This window comes from Maniola jurtina, chromosome 21 (genome assembly GCF_905333055.1).
Source record: "Maniola jurtina chromosome 21, ilManJurt1.1, whole genome shotgun sequence".
NCBI lineage: Eukaryota > Metazoa > Arthropoda > Insecta > Lepidoptera > Nymphalidae > Maniola > Maniola jurtina.
Genome location: NC_060049.1, coordinates 4,559,430 through 4,576,358, shown reverse-complemented (window position 1 = coordinate 4,576,358; position 16,929 = coordinate 4,559,430). Strand labels below are relative to the sequence as shown.

Genomic DNA, 16,929 nt, shown 5'->3' with positions numbered 1-16,929 from the left:
CCCCCGACCCAAAAAGAGGGGTGTTATAAGTTTCTCAAGACTCAATGTCATTTTTCCTCACCAGTCCGGCAAGTACGGCGAGGGCTACATCGGCTCATCCCGCGGCATGGCGGTCCACGTCCGCGGCAAGGGCCCCGACGGCGAGCGCGACCACACGGGCTGCACCTGGCCTCTGCTGTCCGCGGCTGCTCCCACCGAGCCGCTGCCTCGCGAGCCCTGGATCGCGGTGATTCGTCGAGGCAGCTGCAACTTTGAGATTAAGGTACTTACCATTAGTTTAGCAATTTTGACGCAGCGTATAGTGCGCGCAAAACAAGTAGTCCAATGTGAAGTTGCAACATGGCGGTTTGCGCAGGTCATAAACAAGTCCTTCTGTGAAACTGTCATAACTGTGAAGGAGGACGCGGAGCGGGAGCGAGATCTGGATGCTGACGCCCACCCGCTCCGTAGAAGAAGACAGGGGAGACGGAGACATTATGCTCAGCTCCCGCACTAGGAATTTGGTGTAAACCTGTGCCGGTTCAACGTCGGGACGTCTCAGTCGCATACGATACCCGTGATCTTGAGACGCCTCATAGCTTACGCGGACGGTACCGCGTTTTTAGTGGGTATGCTATGTAGCATAGCCAGTGAGCCCCACATACCCGCTTTAGTGCAGGATGCGTAACTGTATTATTACCAGCGGAAAAAAGTTCATAAACAAGTCCGGCTGAGATTTTATTGTATTGAAAAGGCACACAAAATAGAGATTTGTTTATATATACAACGTGCAGTCATATTATGCCTCGTGTTTACATTGGCCTACTCGTTTTGCGCACACTATACTGCATGTAACTATATTCGTGGTCACTGTGCGTGGCTGCTCTCATCAAACTTCTGTCGTGCGATCCGCAGTGGTCTCAGTGACGATTTAACAACATTAAGCAAATCAGCGGATAAGCCAGACCCAACTAACCCCTTAAATATGAAAACCTAAACCCTTATGCTCAGTTTAAAAAAAATGTGGCTCAACACGCGTTACATGAATATGTAAATGTTTATGCCCTTTATATCAACATTATCTGTTTTGGTTAATCCGGTCCTTCATTATTTCCCAATATCAGCAGATATCGACTGGCATACTCAGTCATAATAGTGTAATATCACAATCCAACTTCTAACTATGTCGCGACGTAATAATCGTTAGTGAACCCAATTAATTATTACTGTGCAATAAATTTGTTAAGTGGGCAGGCTCCTTAATATAATGAGACGTAAAAGATTGTTGAATATACCCTAGAACTAAGTTATCGTAAAAGAGAGACAGAGTAGTCCGATGCCTATAATCTCGTATATTTTAAGTGTTTTAGCATGATGAAGACAGCTAATTGTTTCCACTCCTGTTTCAAGGTTCAGAATGCTTGGCGGGCGAACGCTTCGGCCGTGCTCATCTACAACGACCGGGACACCACTGTGCTGGAGAAGATGAAACTATCCACCGACAACGGTCGTAAGTTCCCTACTCACTCCAGAGTCCAGATTCTCCAAAACAGCTTCTTTAGGTGGAAGCGACGGGCCTGCCCGCGAAATTCAAATTTAATTTGGTTTTTCACAATTTGTAAACTAATACGACAACGTAGCCTACGTTTAAAGTGTCCAGTTTAAGAAACTAGCTCTAGTATCGACTATTCTCACAAATTAGTCGATACCAGAGCTAAGTTCTTAAACTGGACCTTTTCAAGTAAAGATTTTTATACAAACCTGTGAGGATGATACTGCCATTGTCTCAATTAAAATGCCATAAGCCTACGTTGTCATACCTATTAGTTTACAAATTGTGAAAAACCAAATCAAATTTGAATTTCGCGGGCAGGCGCGTCTCATGCCCCTTAAAGCAGTTATGGCCAAGCTGCCACTACATGGCGAATAACAGTCTTCCTTTCCATCCAGTGTAATGTAATAATTGATCCGAGATTCATGCAGTATGTTCGAGATGGATAAGGTTTCAATGACAGCGCTTGACACTATATTTGGACCGCTCGCGCATGTGGAAATACTGCTTTTCTAGGAACCCCTAGCTTAAAATTAACTTTTATTCCATGTAGGATAGGTAACTTTGGAGGTCTAAATTAGGCTTTTCCGTGTCTTCGGAGCCTCGAAGAGCACATCAAGCCGTCGTCGGTCCCTATAATTATCATTAATAGGTATCACTCATAGTAATCCTTAATCCTTGAGAAGGATTTTACGAGCTCGAAATAGTATTCTGTCGAGAATACGAGGATCTGAGAACTCACTGCATTATTACTATCCCAAGAAACCAGCCACCAATATGTGACTAATGGATGCCTAAGTAACGACCCTTAACACAGGTAATGAGAAATAGGTACGAATGGAGAAAGTAGATACATTTCTTATTATATCCATGATGCCACTTTACTTTGAAAATATTATGTAGTCACTAATGATCGTGATCAGTCATAAACCATCAAATATCAATGACTCTAATACAGTAGGTATAAGTAATTTAAACATATTAATTGCGGAACTTCCTTATTGTCTTCCTCAAACTATTTTTATTTTAAATCCAATATTTGTCTGAATTCTAATCTTGATTCTTATCAAGATTATTTATTACAATAGTTTTATTAATCGGTTGCCAAACTGTTTCTCTTTGTTTCCATTTTTTCTGATATCAAAACGTTATCGCAATATGCATACCTGTACCTAACTAAAATCTTATGAGCCTTATACACATTGACCTAACGTACTCGGCCAATCTATGCAAACGTGTACTATGTGAAGACCGATGTGTACGTTTAATATGTGAAGACCGATAACATTATGCTGAGTTGGAACCTTTTTTCTGGTTGTGCCATATTCGACAATTTGTTTTATCCTAACGCTTCTATTACTTTGAGCATTATGCTTGATTGAAAGAGGCACCGGGAGAACTCATATTTTAAAAGTATTGTATTGTGTGGCACAATTATGTAGGTGCTTAAATAAGTATATATTTTTTCTTTTTTACATTCTTTATTGTTCTGCTTAGTTTTTAAAAAGGAAAAAATAAATTTTCAATTAAAGAGTAAATAGTGCTACTCTACGAAAACACACTATGCTCAAGTCTGGCACCTAGAGTCACGAAGTTCAACACTTTTGAATAAAATTAAGTTTGTTTGTCTTTTTTTTTATTACATTGGTAAGAACAAGATGCAAATACTCTAAAAAGTTGCCATCAAACTCAGTACCAATGTGTACTGGAGCCTTTAGATTTTTTTAGACTGCTCTAGAAAGAGGGTCTTTTTAATTTATTTCCGTAATCGACGATCTCTATGACCTTGCGTTTAACAGGATGGTCTCAATAGTGGTTTTAGATGGTTTAAATAAAGGTAGGTATGCAAAAGTCACAAAAAAGTTACACATAAAAAATGGCCAGTTAGGTACAATACCACGTAACGACTTAGCGTTCCGCTCCGAAGCCGCGTTGAAACCAATTAGGGTTCTAGGTCTTCACTCTCTAGCAATTATGTACTAACCATAAACCTACATACCTACTGTCCTTATTTACTACCTAACTTTAAACTTAGCTTAGTAACGTTCGCGCATTTCAATCTTCTAGGGACGTGGATGGGGCCACATTTGCAATTTGCACGCGACAGGTTGATATAGCAATCTAACAATTGGCATCATGCCTAATAATATTCTCTGGATGGTAGCGGAGGGAAATGCCTGCGCATGGTTATATGGTCCTAAAGCTGTTTCCCACAGCGCGCGAAGCTACAGTTGATTGAAAATAGGTACACCGCGGAATAGGCACTCCTTCCATTCGGGGTGCTTTGCTCTAGTCCATCAAATAGATCGATAAATCACCCACTGCGCAGGTTCAAAGTCTATGTCTGAGTTCTTTCTAAATATTTCACGGAATTTGCCTCCGACATAGTATCATGATCGCTAGTTAGCTTAGGACACACGGGAGTGTATTTTGCCGGGCACCTAAAATCACACTAATATTATGTCTGTATGTGTGTGTGTGTGTGTTTATTACCCCTTCACGCAAAAACCGCTTAACGGATTTGGCTGAAATTTGGAATGGAGATAGATAATATCCTGGATTAGCACACAGGCTACGTTTTATCCCGAAAAATCAAAGAGTTCCCACAGGATATCGAAAAACCAAAATCAACGCGGACGAAGTCGCGAGCATCAGCTAGTATTATATAAGTATTACGTACCTACATTACATATACCTGTTGGTATTGGATAACATAAATCCTGTTAGCAGCGGTGAGCGGAGTAGGTACCGTCGTGGTACCGTCTTGGCCTTTCTAATTCGAATCTCAATTAACTGAGAACTTTCTAACGTCACTAGCAGGTTTATGAGTAATGAGACATTGTACCGAGCCGTTACCAAGATTGTCGATGTGACGTCCTTATAACTCTGTAAGACCTCCATAAACTTACGAGCATTTCTTATAAAACGTTCTCCTGACCGAATTACGACCACAACAGTAAACCTACTACTTACCCAACCACAGTAGCACGCTATTCCCTCACTCTCATAATCTGATAGGACAGTAACCTGACACGACAGAAGAAAGGTCAGGCGTAGGTAACGGCTTTACTGCTTAACGAGCTATGGGGGTATGAGCTGTAAGACCTGCAACTCCGGGAAGCTTATAAGAATTTCTTGACACAAAAAATCATTTTGTGGTCCGATTCGGGTCTCAAACCCGAGTTATCTACAGCCGAATAAGCTAGCCTCTAGACAAACGGAACAGCCATTTCATGTAGATATTACAATTTTCAAACCAACGACTTCTATGTAGTATTTGTCAGCCTGAGTGTACTACGTACTAGACTAGTCATTCCGAACTATTTTCCAACAGTAAAATTTTGTGGGCTGTAAGCTGTAACCCGTTTCCAATGTCAGCCACAACACAATTTTGTTCGAAGTAGCCGTTTCATTGATTTGATTTTAATGTTACCAACTTTATTCACACCTTGTTACAAGCTATAGGACGGGAGTTAAATCCGTCGCCATGCCAGACCTTAAACGGTCATCGGTCTACCTGACGAAGGCCGACGGGCGCGTAGGCACGCCGCGCCGCACGCGTCACTGTGAACAATGGAAAACACACACAACAAAGATATCTTTAATTGCTAATTAATCGAAGGGATTACTACTTATGAGCCGGTTTATTATGGATAATTTTTAATTTTACTGCAAAGAGGTATTTTTCGAATTGCCTCCGTCTACGTTCTTTTCACTTTTCAGTCAGTTTTTCTGTCTCAAAATAGTTTACTAACTGACTCACCTCGGCATCGCTAATTGTAGAACTAGATGATGCCTGCAACTTTGTCCGCGTGGATATATTATGTTTAAAAAATCCCGCACGAACCATGGATTTTTAGGAGATAAAAAATTGTCTACCTATGTGTTTATTCAAGGTATAAATTATCTCCATTTCAAATTCAGCCAAATCCGTCCAGTAGTTTTTGTGTGAAAAAGTAGAGTATACATTATATATTTTGCCTGTATAATTATTAAAGAGTGATTTCTGAAAATCCATTTCTAACATTGCGGAAACCTACATACAAAATTTCAAGTTTCTAGACACATCGGCTTGGCCTGTAGTTGCAATGCCGGACAGTCAGTTACTGTACTTTTGTATAAAAGTGTTGTGGTCTACAAACTCGGTATCACCTTGGTATAGAAGCCCGCGTGAAACTATCACATTAGCACTAATACAGTTGGTAAGGTCCAGATGCATGATAGGCGATTAAATTAACGTAACGGTTACGGTTAAACTTTGACCACCATTGTAGTTTTGTACCTATAGTAATTAGTACCTACGTATTGATACCTATTCTATTTCAAAATTCATTTCAAATAAAAATCGTGTTTTATGATGTTCGTCATGTTGTAAGCTAAAACGAGTTGAAGCTTGCAAACATTTTTGTTCAGAAAGACCTGTCTCATGCGTATTAGGTAGATACTAGATATATTCCTAGTTTTGAATGTGTCCGGGATCCTTTTCAATGATCCTCGGTTCGCGACGCGGTCCCAAGAAGATTGCATACTCCGACTAACACGTGTGTTGTTTAGCTGTTCAGGGTTTATATTAAAATGGATATTACTCACGATAGTTTAAACGCTAAAAGGTTACTTAAGGTTAAAAAAATTGGTCCGATTTCAACAAACAGACCCATTTTCCTTTTATAGACAGCCAAAGATTACCGATAACCGTAACATAACTTTAAGTGTCTGTCGTGCAATTGGACCTAAAGAGTATTAGCAATGTGTACGCAGTCACGCATGTAGTGCCTACGCAAATACCTAGGTACAACCTAAATACCTAGGTACAACCTAGGTATTTAAGTTAGTTGCGTGCAAAGGGGGATTTCATGTTTTTTCCACATAGAAACCTTGGTTGTAATTTCTAGATATTACTGCGATGTGGCCAGGTGGCCTTACTAAATAGTAGGTAAACCTTATCAACATAATTTACCTTAGTACCGATCAAACAAAAACTTTATGGTAGGTACTTAAGTTGCTTAGGCCCCAAATCGGTAAAATGCTTTTGTATGAGAATTCCCTCACGAAAGCAATACAAAATTTAGGTTTACTTTTTAATCAACCTAAGGTCTCCTTAATTTTTTTCAGTAATTAATTAGTCATTCTCAAATAATTAACCCCCGACCCAAAAAGAGGGGTGTTATAAGTTTGACGTGTGTATCTGTGTATCTGTGAATCTGTGTATCTGTGTATCTGTGTATCTGTCTGTGGCATCGTAGCTCCTAAACTAATGAACCGATTTGAATTTAGTTTTTCTTGTTTGAAAGGCGGTTTGATCGAGAGTGTTCTTAGCTATAATCCAAGAAAATCGGTTCAGCCGCTTGAAAATTATCAGCTTTTTTGTAGTTACTGTAACCTTCACTTGTCGGGGGTGTTATAAATTTTTAATTTACACTTGTTTTGAATAGAAATTCGAAGAGTTTACGTAATCATGTATACGCAATTAGCCATTCAATTTAATGTTTTCTGACTAACACTGCACTTAGAACTTACCTGTTGTTATAGCAAGACTGAAAATGTCTTTCTTTGTCATTTGTCTTTTGATATTAAGCCATACTAGTTATGCCCGCGACTCCGTCCACGTAGACTAGACAAATTTCATTCACCCTTAGGAGTTGAATTATCAAAAATCCTTTCTTAGCGGATGTCTACGTCATCTCGTATTAATGGCTACCTGAATACCAGCCCGACCCGTTCAGTAGTTTAAGGTATGAGTTGATATACCTACCTCAGTAGAGTCAGTCACCTCTTTTTTCGTGAGGAAAATCCGTCATACATACCACCGGCCACGGGAGAGCACGGTGGTTATGTCGGACTCCTACCGACTAAAAACCTCACAATGTACCATCCCACTGCTGATGACCGAGCACAAGGAACCCACAACATCAGTCAGTTAGTCACCTATCCTTTTCGTTTAATACAAAACATTATTTTCATATTAGTGGTACCCTGTATTAGTTTCTATGTGAATAGAAACTTGACTATTCAGAACAAGATACAATACATTTTATCATTGTCCAAAAAATTGCCTATTGCCTGTTAGCACACAATAACATACCTAATATCTTCTTATCTAAATGCGTTATGATATTACACCAAGTACACATTATGACCAAACGATAACTATGATACGATAATAAAATTAATAATTACCAGTTTGCGATAGGCTCACGCAACTAGATAGTTTACTATTTTTTCATCCAATTACTGCACTGTGAACTTCTTTAAACTTCTTCTTTAAATTTATAAACATGCATAAATTCATAATCTATGAATAAAAAAATAAACGTGATTTTGTTATATTCGATTAGGATTTATGACCTCCAGATAAACTCAGTTCTTATCAATTAAGTCGTAGTAGTGAATACTTATCAATATCATTGATCCTTATGATAAACAAAACATTGTTGCATTATAATTCTGAAACGTTTTCATATGGCCGTGATTAATCCATACTATCCATACTAATATTATAAATACGAAAGTATGAAAATGCTTTTGGCCATAGTCTACCACGCTTTCCAAGTGGGGATTGGTAGACTTCATACACCTTTGACAACATTATGGTGAACTCTCAGGCATTGCATGTTTCCCATGGTGTTTTCCTTCAAAAGTGATATTTAATTGTTTAAAATGCACATAACTCGAAAAGTTAGAGGAGCATCCTCGGGATCGAACTCCTCGACCCACCAAACAGAAGACCGACGACGTCTTAATCGTCGCTTTTTACCTAATATACCCTCAGGCCAACCACAGCTGGGCTATTATTAGTACCGCCTTTTAACATACCCTAAACCGTCTTATTTTGTTTGCAGGCAACATAAGCGCGGTGTTCACATACCGGTGGAAGGGCGAGGAGATCACGCGTCTGGTGGACAACGGCACGAGGGTCATGATCGGCGTCATCAAGGGCCGTACCTACACACACATCAATAGCAACATCAATAAGTTCGTACAATATTATTATGGCTTTAAATATATACATTTAAATTTTACCCTTTTATAATCATTGGATATACCGCTCTATAAATGCGTGCACCGGAAAGCGCAGCGTTGGTAGCGTACTAGGTGGAAAGTGGGCACACGAACTCTATCCATGGAGAGGAGTTAGTATAGGGCTCTCTCTGTTACGTAATCCCATACAAATGACAAAGACATAAACTCAGTGGGCGTTAACCATTTTGAGACACCAACCAATCACAAACGAAACTATGTTTTCGGATTAGTTACATTAGGGCGGCTGCAGGGGGTGCGAAAGGAAACACCAGTTCCTTATCCTAATTTTATTACTAAAAAATTTCTTCTTCTTCTTCTAGTGCCGTCTCCTATCGGAGGTTGGCAATCATTAAGGCTAACTGCATCTTGTTCACCGCTGCTCTAAACAGTGACCTCGTACTCATGTTAAACCACTGGCGAAGGTTTTTGAGCCAGGATGTACGTCTACGGCCAGGTCTACGCCTGCCCTTTATTTTCCCTTGCATTATGAGCTGCAGCAGGTCATATTTTGAGTTCCGCATTATATGTCCCAGATATTCGAGCTTTCTCCTTTAAAAACTAAAAAATTACATATTATAAAAAACATAAACATTACTAAAAATTTACATATTATAAACTAACTATTACATAAAATAATCCTAATTGCTCCGCCGATTTGTGGCGGAGGCTTCTAAAGCTAATTGTGATGTGTCGGGCCCAGTCCTCGCACGGTGATCGTGAATGTCGCCGCGTCAGCTGGTGTCAGGTTCTGCGACGACTGTGGGAACGGTTAGCAGGCACGTCTAGCGTTGCGGCCTGACTATGCCTGCATAACAGATTGAATTTCCAATGTTTTTTGAAAACATCTTGTCATTTGTATGCCTCCCTATATTTTGTTTTGCCATGTAGGTGTTTTTTCTGATTTAATGTTGTGGTGTAAAATAAAAGGATATTCATTCATTCATTTGTATGGGATAACGTGACACAGAGAGTCATATACTTACTTCTCTCCGTGGATAAAGTATACTTGCCAAGAGCCGCTGGAATACAAGCGATACACGATACGACCTAGATGATACTGGAATGTGAAAATTCCTTCAAGAGAGTTGACGTCCATCAGTTGAAATATGCGCGGTATTTATTACATAATATAGGAGGTCTTTATATGCTCTTTTTTTAAATCTCTATTTAAAGGGATTTGGTCACAAAGTGAACATGTCACCCCTGTAGAATTAAACCGTGTACAAAATTATCTTAAAAATACCTCTTAATGCTATACAAATTAGTATTAAGTGCTTGCTCTTTTCTGCGCAAACGAATTTTTTACGATTTATAAAAGTGGTAGTACCATTGAGTACCAAAAAAATTAATTTTTGTCAATTAAGGCATTTCAATTTGATATTTCTATGTCATATTATAGTGGAATTTCTTACGCGGTTTTCCGCGAGCGGAATTCCGCTACATTTGTCCCTGGCCTTATTCTTGACGTACCTACCTACTCTTCGGCGAAGGAAAACATCTGCATGGGTATCTCAGGAAAACTCGAAACGAGAATAAATTGATGCCAATATCAAATCGATTACAAGTAATCATGTTCCTTTTTGTATGCAAATTATTGAAACATTATTGTAATTAACTATAAGAACTTCACGGCGTTTTTGCACGAGCCACCGCACGTCAAGAGTTGTCGCGATACACGGCACACTGCAGACCTGACGTTCGTACGTTTTTTCACGAGTGATCTGCAACCACACGGCAGTAACGGCTTGTTAGGATTCCGTACCCAAAGACGCCGTCTCCACGGGCGAGCGAATTGCAGAGAGCCCGACCTACTATGTCGTCCTAATGTGATACTTATGTATAAAACTAGAGGATACGTAAATTTAAAAAATTTAAATCCCGTAGGAACTCTTTGATTTTCCGGGATAAAAATTAGCCATGTCCTTCTCCGGGATGTATCTCAAGTCTTTACCATTAAATTCGGTTTAGCGGTTGGGCAGTGAAAACGTAGCAGACAGACAGACAGACAGACACACTTTCGCATTTATAATATTGGTATGAATTATGGATTTGCGGCGAGATTGGCCTATAAGAGTAGTATCGAATCGATGGCGTCAAAGGGTAGGTACCGGAGTGTCATTCTGCTGTCTGTCTGTCCGCGTGTCACACAGACAGACAGACAGACACTGGTGTGCAAACACACCCTTAATTTAATTTATTGCATAACTTTCTTAGAGTTCAATGTTTTCGTTTATTTGGCATCCCTTCGCGGATCAGCGCGAGCGAGGCTGGTACTATTTACTCGTACGTACAGTTGTATACATCCGTAAATAGCTCGCTTTTACTATATTGTACTTTCTATTAGGATGGGCGTACTGACCAGCTGATTCGGTAACTCAGTGTTTAATAAATGTTTTTGTTTAAAAAGAATATTAGCCATGCTAATCATGACTAATAGTCCCCTTTCCCCCTCCAATTAAGCGTAAAGCTTGTGCCAGGAGTGGGTACGATAATAGCGTAACGGGTGGAGTTTGAACCGCCGCCGACCTTTCGGAATTCAGTCCGCTCCTCAACCGTTGAGCTATTGAAGCTTAATGGCTTAATGAATGATAGCCAACGAGCTCATTTGACATTGGTTGGTTCCAATCATATGTATGGTTGGAATCATACCAACACAACCGCAGGCAGCAGAATCCGGTTCGAATGACCAAAAGTTTAAAGCTTTGCTGCTAAAATACTCAATGTAATTCTTGACGTTCTCGTGTGACGCTAGAATCCGAGCTGTTACATTATAAGTCAATACTCCTGGTCAGTACGCATAATTAGATATACTTGTACTTTGATGCTAATCTGGCTGTACGCAAATCTGGACAGCTCTAAAAGGAATGCTGTGCTACTTCTTATCAATTTAGTTTAGATATTTCAGCACAAATATCTTCAATTTCAATCTTCATAAAACTCATAGTTTGGCTAGAAGGTCTTAGGCTAAGCTAGCAATTACTTCCGCAAAACTTGCAGAAATTGACTTACTGTAAGTGACTTGTCAGAGCCTTCTGCAAGAAATTTGGGAAGTTAATTGCCAGTGGATACTTGGTTTTAGATATTTTTTTCTCTAGGTACACATATGAAAAATGTGTTAATGTGCTAGGTAGGTATCATTACTGTACTGAGTTTCGCCAATAAAGATTTTCTTATTGAGCTAGGTATCGCTATACGCATAATATGTATAATAGTACCTACTATACTATGCTACCGATTGTTTTTTTTAATTTATTTAAAAGATAATGGGCAAATTGGGTGTAAAACCAACAGATTTGAAAATCCGCTGTTATTTCAAAGTGTTCACTTTTGTCGCCAGACAACAACAGACGCTAGTTATACATCTGTTGGCCTTACGCCTAGGTTTCCTACTGGCTCATCATCTTTATTTACGGCCAATGTATTACTCTTCCAGGACATCGGTTCTGTTCGTGTCGATATCGTTCATAGTGCTGATGGTGATCTCGCTGGCGTGGCTGGTATTCTACTACATACAGCGCTTCCGGTACATACACGCTAAGGACCGACTGTCGGTAAGCGACTCCCTGTTTACAAAGAACAATAAGCTTAATTTACAACCAAAACAGATAAATCTGTATGGTACAGCGTGCAGCATGTGTTGTGTACCGCCCGCCCTCCCACTGCTAAACAAGAAGTAAGCCACCAAGCTACCAAGACGCTCGACCAACATACAAACCACACAAATCCACCAAAACACATAACATTCCGACACTGAAGTATCCTCAGGAAATGTGATTTTTACAATGGCACATAATTATTGCAATTGCACTTGTGTACATAGTAAGTTCATCATCTCCTGTCTCTTTTGATGGATCATAGAAAATTAAGCGTATTGCTCCTTGAATATCATGTCAATTCAAGTGCTAGTCTATAACATTAATATTATAAAGGTGAAAGTTTGTGTGCATGTACACATACACACAGTGTGTGTGTTTCTGTATGTTTGTTACTCCTTCACGCAAAAACTACTGGACGGATTTGGTTAGTTGGATATCTAACAAAAGACTCCCGTATTTAATATGTACCTTCCAGGTACTATTTTCAGTTCACAATGATGATGATGAAAGGATTTTAATGCTAACAATGAGGATACAACAATATTTAGATTATTGATAGAGTAATCAGGTTAATTGAAGTTCATTTTGTTGTGGAATAATAGAAACTGTTTGTTTTTCAGAAAAGATTATGCTGTGCTGCTAAGAAGGCGTTGTCCAAAATACCCGTGAAGAGTTTAAAGACTGATGACAGGGTGAGTAGTCTGATTCATCAAGATCAACCCATTGCCAGTTCACTACAGAGCACAGATCTCCTCTCAGAGTGACAAGGGCGTGCAGGTTTCCTCACGATGTTTTCCTTCATCGTGATAATATTTAATTGCTTTAATTGCCGGAATTGCAAACCGGACCCCCCGAATAAGAGACTCAGAGATCACTACCATACCAATTTACAGAAGAAATTACTGTTTACATAGCGCGTGGAATGTGGGTTCCTTCACCGTTAAAGCAAGTGATATTTAGTTACAAGTACTTAAACATAACTTTGAAAAGTTAAAGGTGCGTGCCCAGAATCGAACCCCCGACCTCCGATTAGGAGGCGGACGTCCTAACACTAGGCTATCACAGCTTTAAGTAATCTGATAAGATCAAGTCTATCAACTATCAAGATAGGTTCACTGCAGATCCCATAATCAAAGAACTAGACACAATGTTATATCTAGTTAGAGTCAATGACCGATAAATTTCGACGCAGTTGTATAAATTATTCCGTTTCTTGGACGGTTTATTTGAAGTTCGAGAAGATTTTTGTAGTCCCTTGGACTAAGGCACTACAAAAATCCCACACCATAGCCTCTCAATAGGACCTCTCAGTCGGCCCCATTGAGGTCAATCCTATCGAGAAAAACCGTTTAGCGTTCTGGTACAATGCTGTCTAGAAACCGATAAGGATTAATAAAACGCTTACCCGTAGATAAGATTGTAGACAAAAGCTAACTGTAATGAAATAAGTACAAAAATTAAAAGTACCTACGTCTTAGCTTAAGTTTCCCCGTGGTTTGCCAATTCCACTGACATAGATACTCGTATTAGCAATGGAGCCTTATACAGAATTAATTCAAAAGAACACATCTCTAGCATCCATAGCATCCTAAATTAATCTGTAATCCAATGCAGATAAGTTAACTTTTACAATAACGTGCAGTGATAGGTTGTAGCAGCCATGCAGCGTATGATAGATAACTGATAAATAAAAATACTGCTACATATTATCACTTGTATTACTTGGGCTGTATTTACAACATGTGCCTTGGTTACAATTAAAATTGTGGTAGAAAAACGAGGGCCGGAGCTTGATGCTAGGCTGAGGTGTTTCGGTCTTGATGATCTGAAGTGAATTCGTTGAATGCGCTGCCCGGGGTTCGTCCAGGCCAGCAAGATATTTTGAATCGTTCCGAATTCAAATTGTGTTCTCTAAGTGACAGCTGCAAAGTGTGTTGCTTTCTTCGCAGCTGCCGGTCTTAAAAGAGGCTGCATGCCTCTACAAGGTCATAGCTTCGGGACGGCGACAAAATCGCGCTTTAACACTTCTGTACTTATTCTAATAGTTTGTGTTGTCCCTCGTGTTGGAAGATTGTGATCATCGAAGCGCCTAGTCAACTTATGGTAATCTTAGCGAACGAGCAAGAAGTAAAATATTTATGATCATAACAAATAATTAGGGTAAAGGGCTCGGGTCACGTCCGCCTACCGAATATACATCCTTTGTTGTAACTTGTTTGTTTGTATAACAGGAAGTGCAAGGCGACGGCGAGTGCTGTGCGATCTGCATCGAGCCTTACAAGGTGTCGGAGACTCTGCGCTCGCTTCCGTGTCGGTGAGTCACGCTCATCGCTTATTGTTGTATCACACTATCACACTTCACACTAATATTATAAAGGCGAAAGTTTGTGTGTATGTGTACACATACACACAAACTTTCAAAATCCCGTAGGAACTCTTTGATTTTGCGGGATAGCCTGTGTTAATCCAGGGTATAATCTATCTCTATTCCGAATGCCTGCCAAATCCGTTCTGCAGTTTTTGCGTGAAAGAATTACAAACATACACATATACAATTAATATGCAAACCATTTGTAAAAATGTTTTTCTCCTTGCCAGGCACGACTTCCACAAGAGCTGCATCGACCCTTGGTTGCTAGAACACCGGACGTGTCCCATGTGTAAGATGGACATACTCAAGTATTATGGCTTTGTGGTAAGTGAAAACCACTTACAATAAAACTTTATGTGTGTCTTAGGAAAATTCAATTTTTTACCTACTATTCTCATACATGACTGTATTTTTTAATTCTAATTAATTGTAGACAGGTTTATCCAAATAAATACTTTACTTATTTCAATATTTCAAAGTATTTTTACAAGATATTCTGTGAATAGTACAAACTTTTACAAAATTCTTTTGAATAGTCAAATGTACAAACTTATAAAATTCCTTTGAATAGTTAAATGAACAAACTTACAAAGTCCCTTTAAAATTGTCAAATGAACAAACTATTACAAAATTTCTTTCTATGGTCAAATGAACAAACTTTTTCAAAGTCTGTTTGAATACCACTGCTTGAGACTGCCCTACCTAAGTTTATCAGCTATAGCAAGAACCAGCAAAAAAACTCGGCGGTTGCACTTTTAAGCTTTGAACAATTTTTTCCACAGTTCACGGGCAGTCAGGAGAGCATCTTACAGTTGGAAGTAGAGGAAGCGCGCACGTCGCTCAGTCCGGGTCGCAACCGACACCCGCTCACACTGGTAACCTATATTTATACTTTTCCATTCCATCAGCCTGTAGCGTCTACTGCTGGACATAAGCGTCAAGAGCGCGCCAACAAACACACTCCTCCGCCTTCCTCATCCACCCGCTCCCCGCCACCTTCTTCAGGTCAGGCCAACAGGCTAGAGGTCATCCTACACTGCACTTACCGGTACTCGGTCTCCACTCCAGAACACATCTGCCCAATCGGCCATCGGTTCTGCGACAGACGTGACCTGCTCATTGCCACTTTATAGAAAAACCAAACCAATCATTATCCCAAAACACAGATTTTAAATAAGTATAGAAGTGGTAAAACTAAAGAGCTAATCGCCGCGGAGATGTCTCGCGAAACATCAGTGCCCGTTATTGTAAAAACACGTATAATGCATACATTTTGAGATCCCACACGCCATTTTGGCTCTCTGTGTCAATTGTCTTGTCAAAAGTACGGTTTTAGTCGTAAAACAGCTGAACCGTACTTTTGACATTACAGTTGACACATAGAGCTAAAATGGTGAGCGAGGTCTCAAAATGTACGCACTATATTTGCATAATGTTACATTTTAATTTACTTTGCTTTTGCTGCTACGGATAAGGTGTATTTATTTCGGCAACTGTGTAGTTGAAAATTGGCAAGACGCTATTCCGATTTTAGAAAACATTAGATACCATTTCTATTACCTAGTTTAGAATTCTGTGTTTTTAAACTTAAGTTTTAAGTCTATACCACTGCCGTACCTCTTCCAGGTTAGCGCGGTGCACCTTAGACTGCATCGCCAGTTAGCATCAGGTGAGATTGTAACCAAAAATAGTACACCCCAAATTTGTCTAGACTGAAATGTAGGTGCACGCGTTGGGCAGTATTAACACAGAATACGGCTAGGTTTGTCTAATTTGCCTACTTCCGTAGTTTTATGTTGTACCGCTTCTATCGTGGAGCAGAGCGGCTGATATCCAAACTATTCAATATATTGCGAAAACAAAAAAAAATTAAATCGGTCCAGGCGTCTTTGAGTAATCGGGGAACATACATAAAAAAAAGATTCCAACCAATTGAGAACCTCCTCCTTTTTGAAGTCGGTTAAAAAGATCCTTTGATTTGAGAAATTGGTAAACTCACAGTGCTTTCGCAAAATAAATTTACAATAACATATACACACAATCGACGTAACAGTAATCGTTATAAGCTAGCTAGACGATGTAACGCAGTAACAACATTATATCGTCTACGAAATGCGCAGAAATCTTTTATGGGATTGAATATAAGCTTCCCGAAAAAGGGTTCAAATTTGCCATGATCTGGTTCTCATGGACTCTTAGATTATATTTTGCAGTAGTGGTATATGTTTCCACTGTCTATTGCAGTTAACCAGCGACAATTCGTACGAGGAGGCCAGCAGCGAGCGCAGCAGTCGCGCCGCGTCGCCCGACCACCTCGTGCCCGCGCGCACCGACCCGCCGCCCGACAGGTAACCATTACCCTACATTTCCTTTACTCTACCCGTCCGACAAGTAACTATCCTCCCCTTTCC

At 39.8% G+C, this 16,929-nt stretch overlaps 1 protein-coding gene across 5 annotated transcripts in view; it reads left to right on the top strand.

Moving 5' to 3' along the window:
- Nucleotides 1-16,929, top strand: part of LOC123876287 (protein goliath) — a 97,348-nt gene that overhangs the window by 73,453 nt on the left and 6,966 nt on the right. For 3 of the 5 annotated variants that reach the window (XM_045922493.1, XM_045922494.1, XM_045922495.1), the window contains 10 exons: nt 65-262; nt 1,390-1,489; nt 8,371-8,503; nt 10,808-10,834; nt 11,985-12,102; nt 12,768-12,839; nt 14,379-14,461; nt 14,746-14,842; nt 15,301-15,393; nt 16,763-16,866. In XM_045922493.1, coding sequence (XP_045778449.1) covers nt 65-262; nt 1,390-1,489; nt 8,371-8,503; nt 10,808-10,834; nt 11,985-12,102; nt 12,768-12,839; nt 14,379-14,461; nt 14,746-14,842; nt 15,301-15,393; nt 16,763-16,866 — 1,025 coding nt within the window. Of the gene's footprint in view, nt 1-64; nt 263-1,389; nt 1,490-8,370; nt 8,504-10,807; nt 10,835-11,984; nt 12,103-12,767; nt 12,840-14,378; nt 14,462-14,745; nt 14,843-15,300; nt 15,394-16,144; nt 16,188-16,762; nt 16,867-16,929 lie in introns of all 5 variants that reach the window. The other 2 variants (XM_045922496.1, XM_045922497.1) reach the window with 2 other exon arrangements.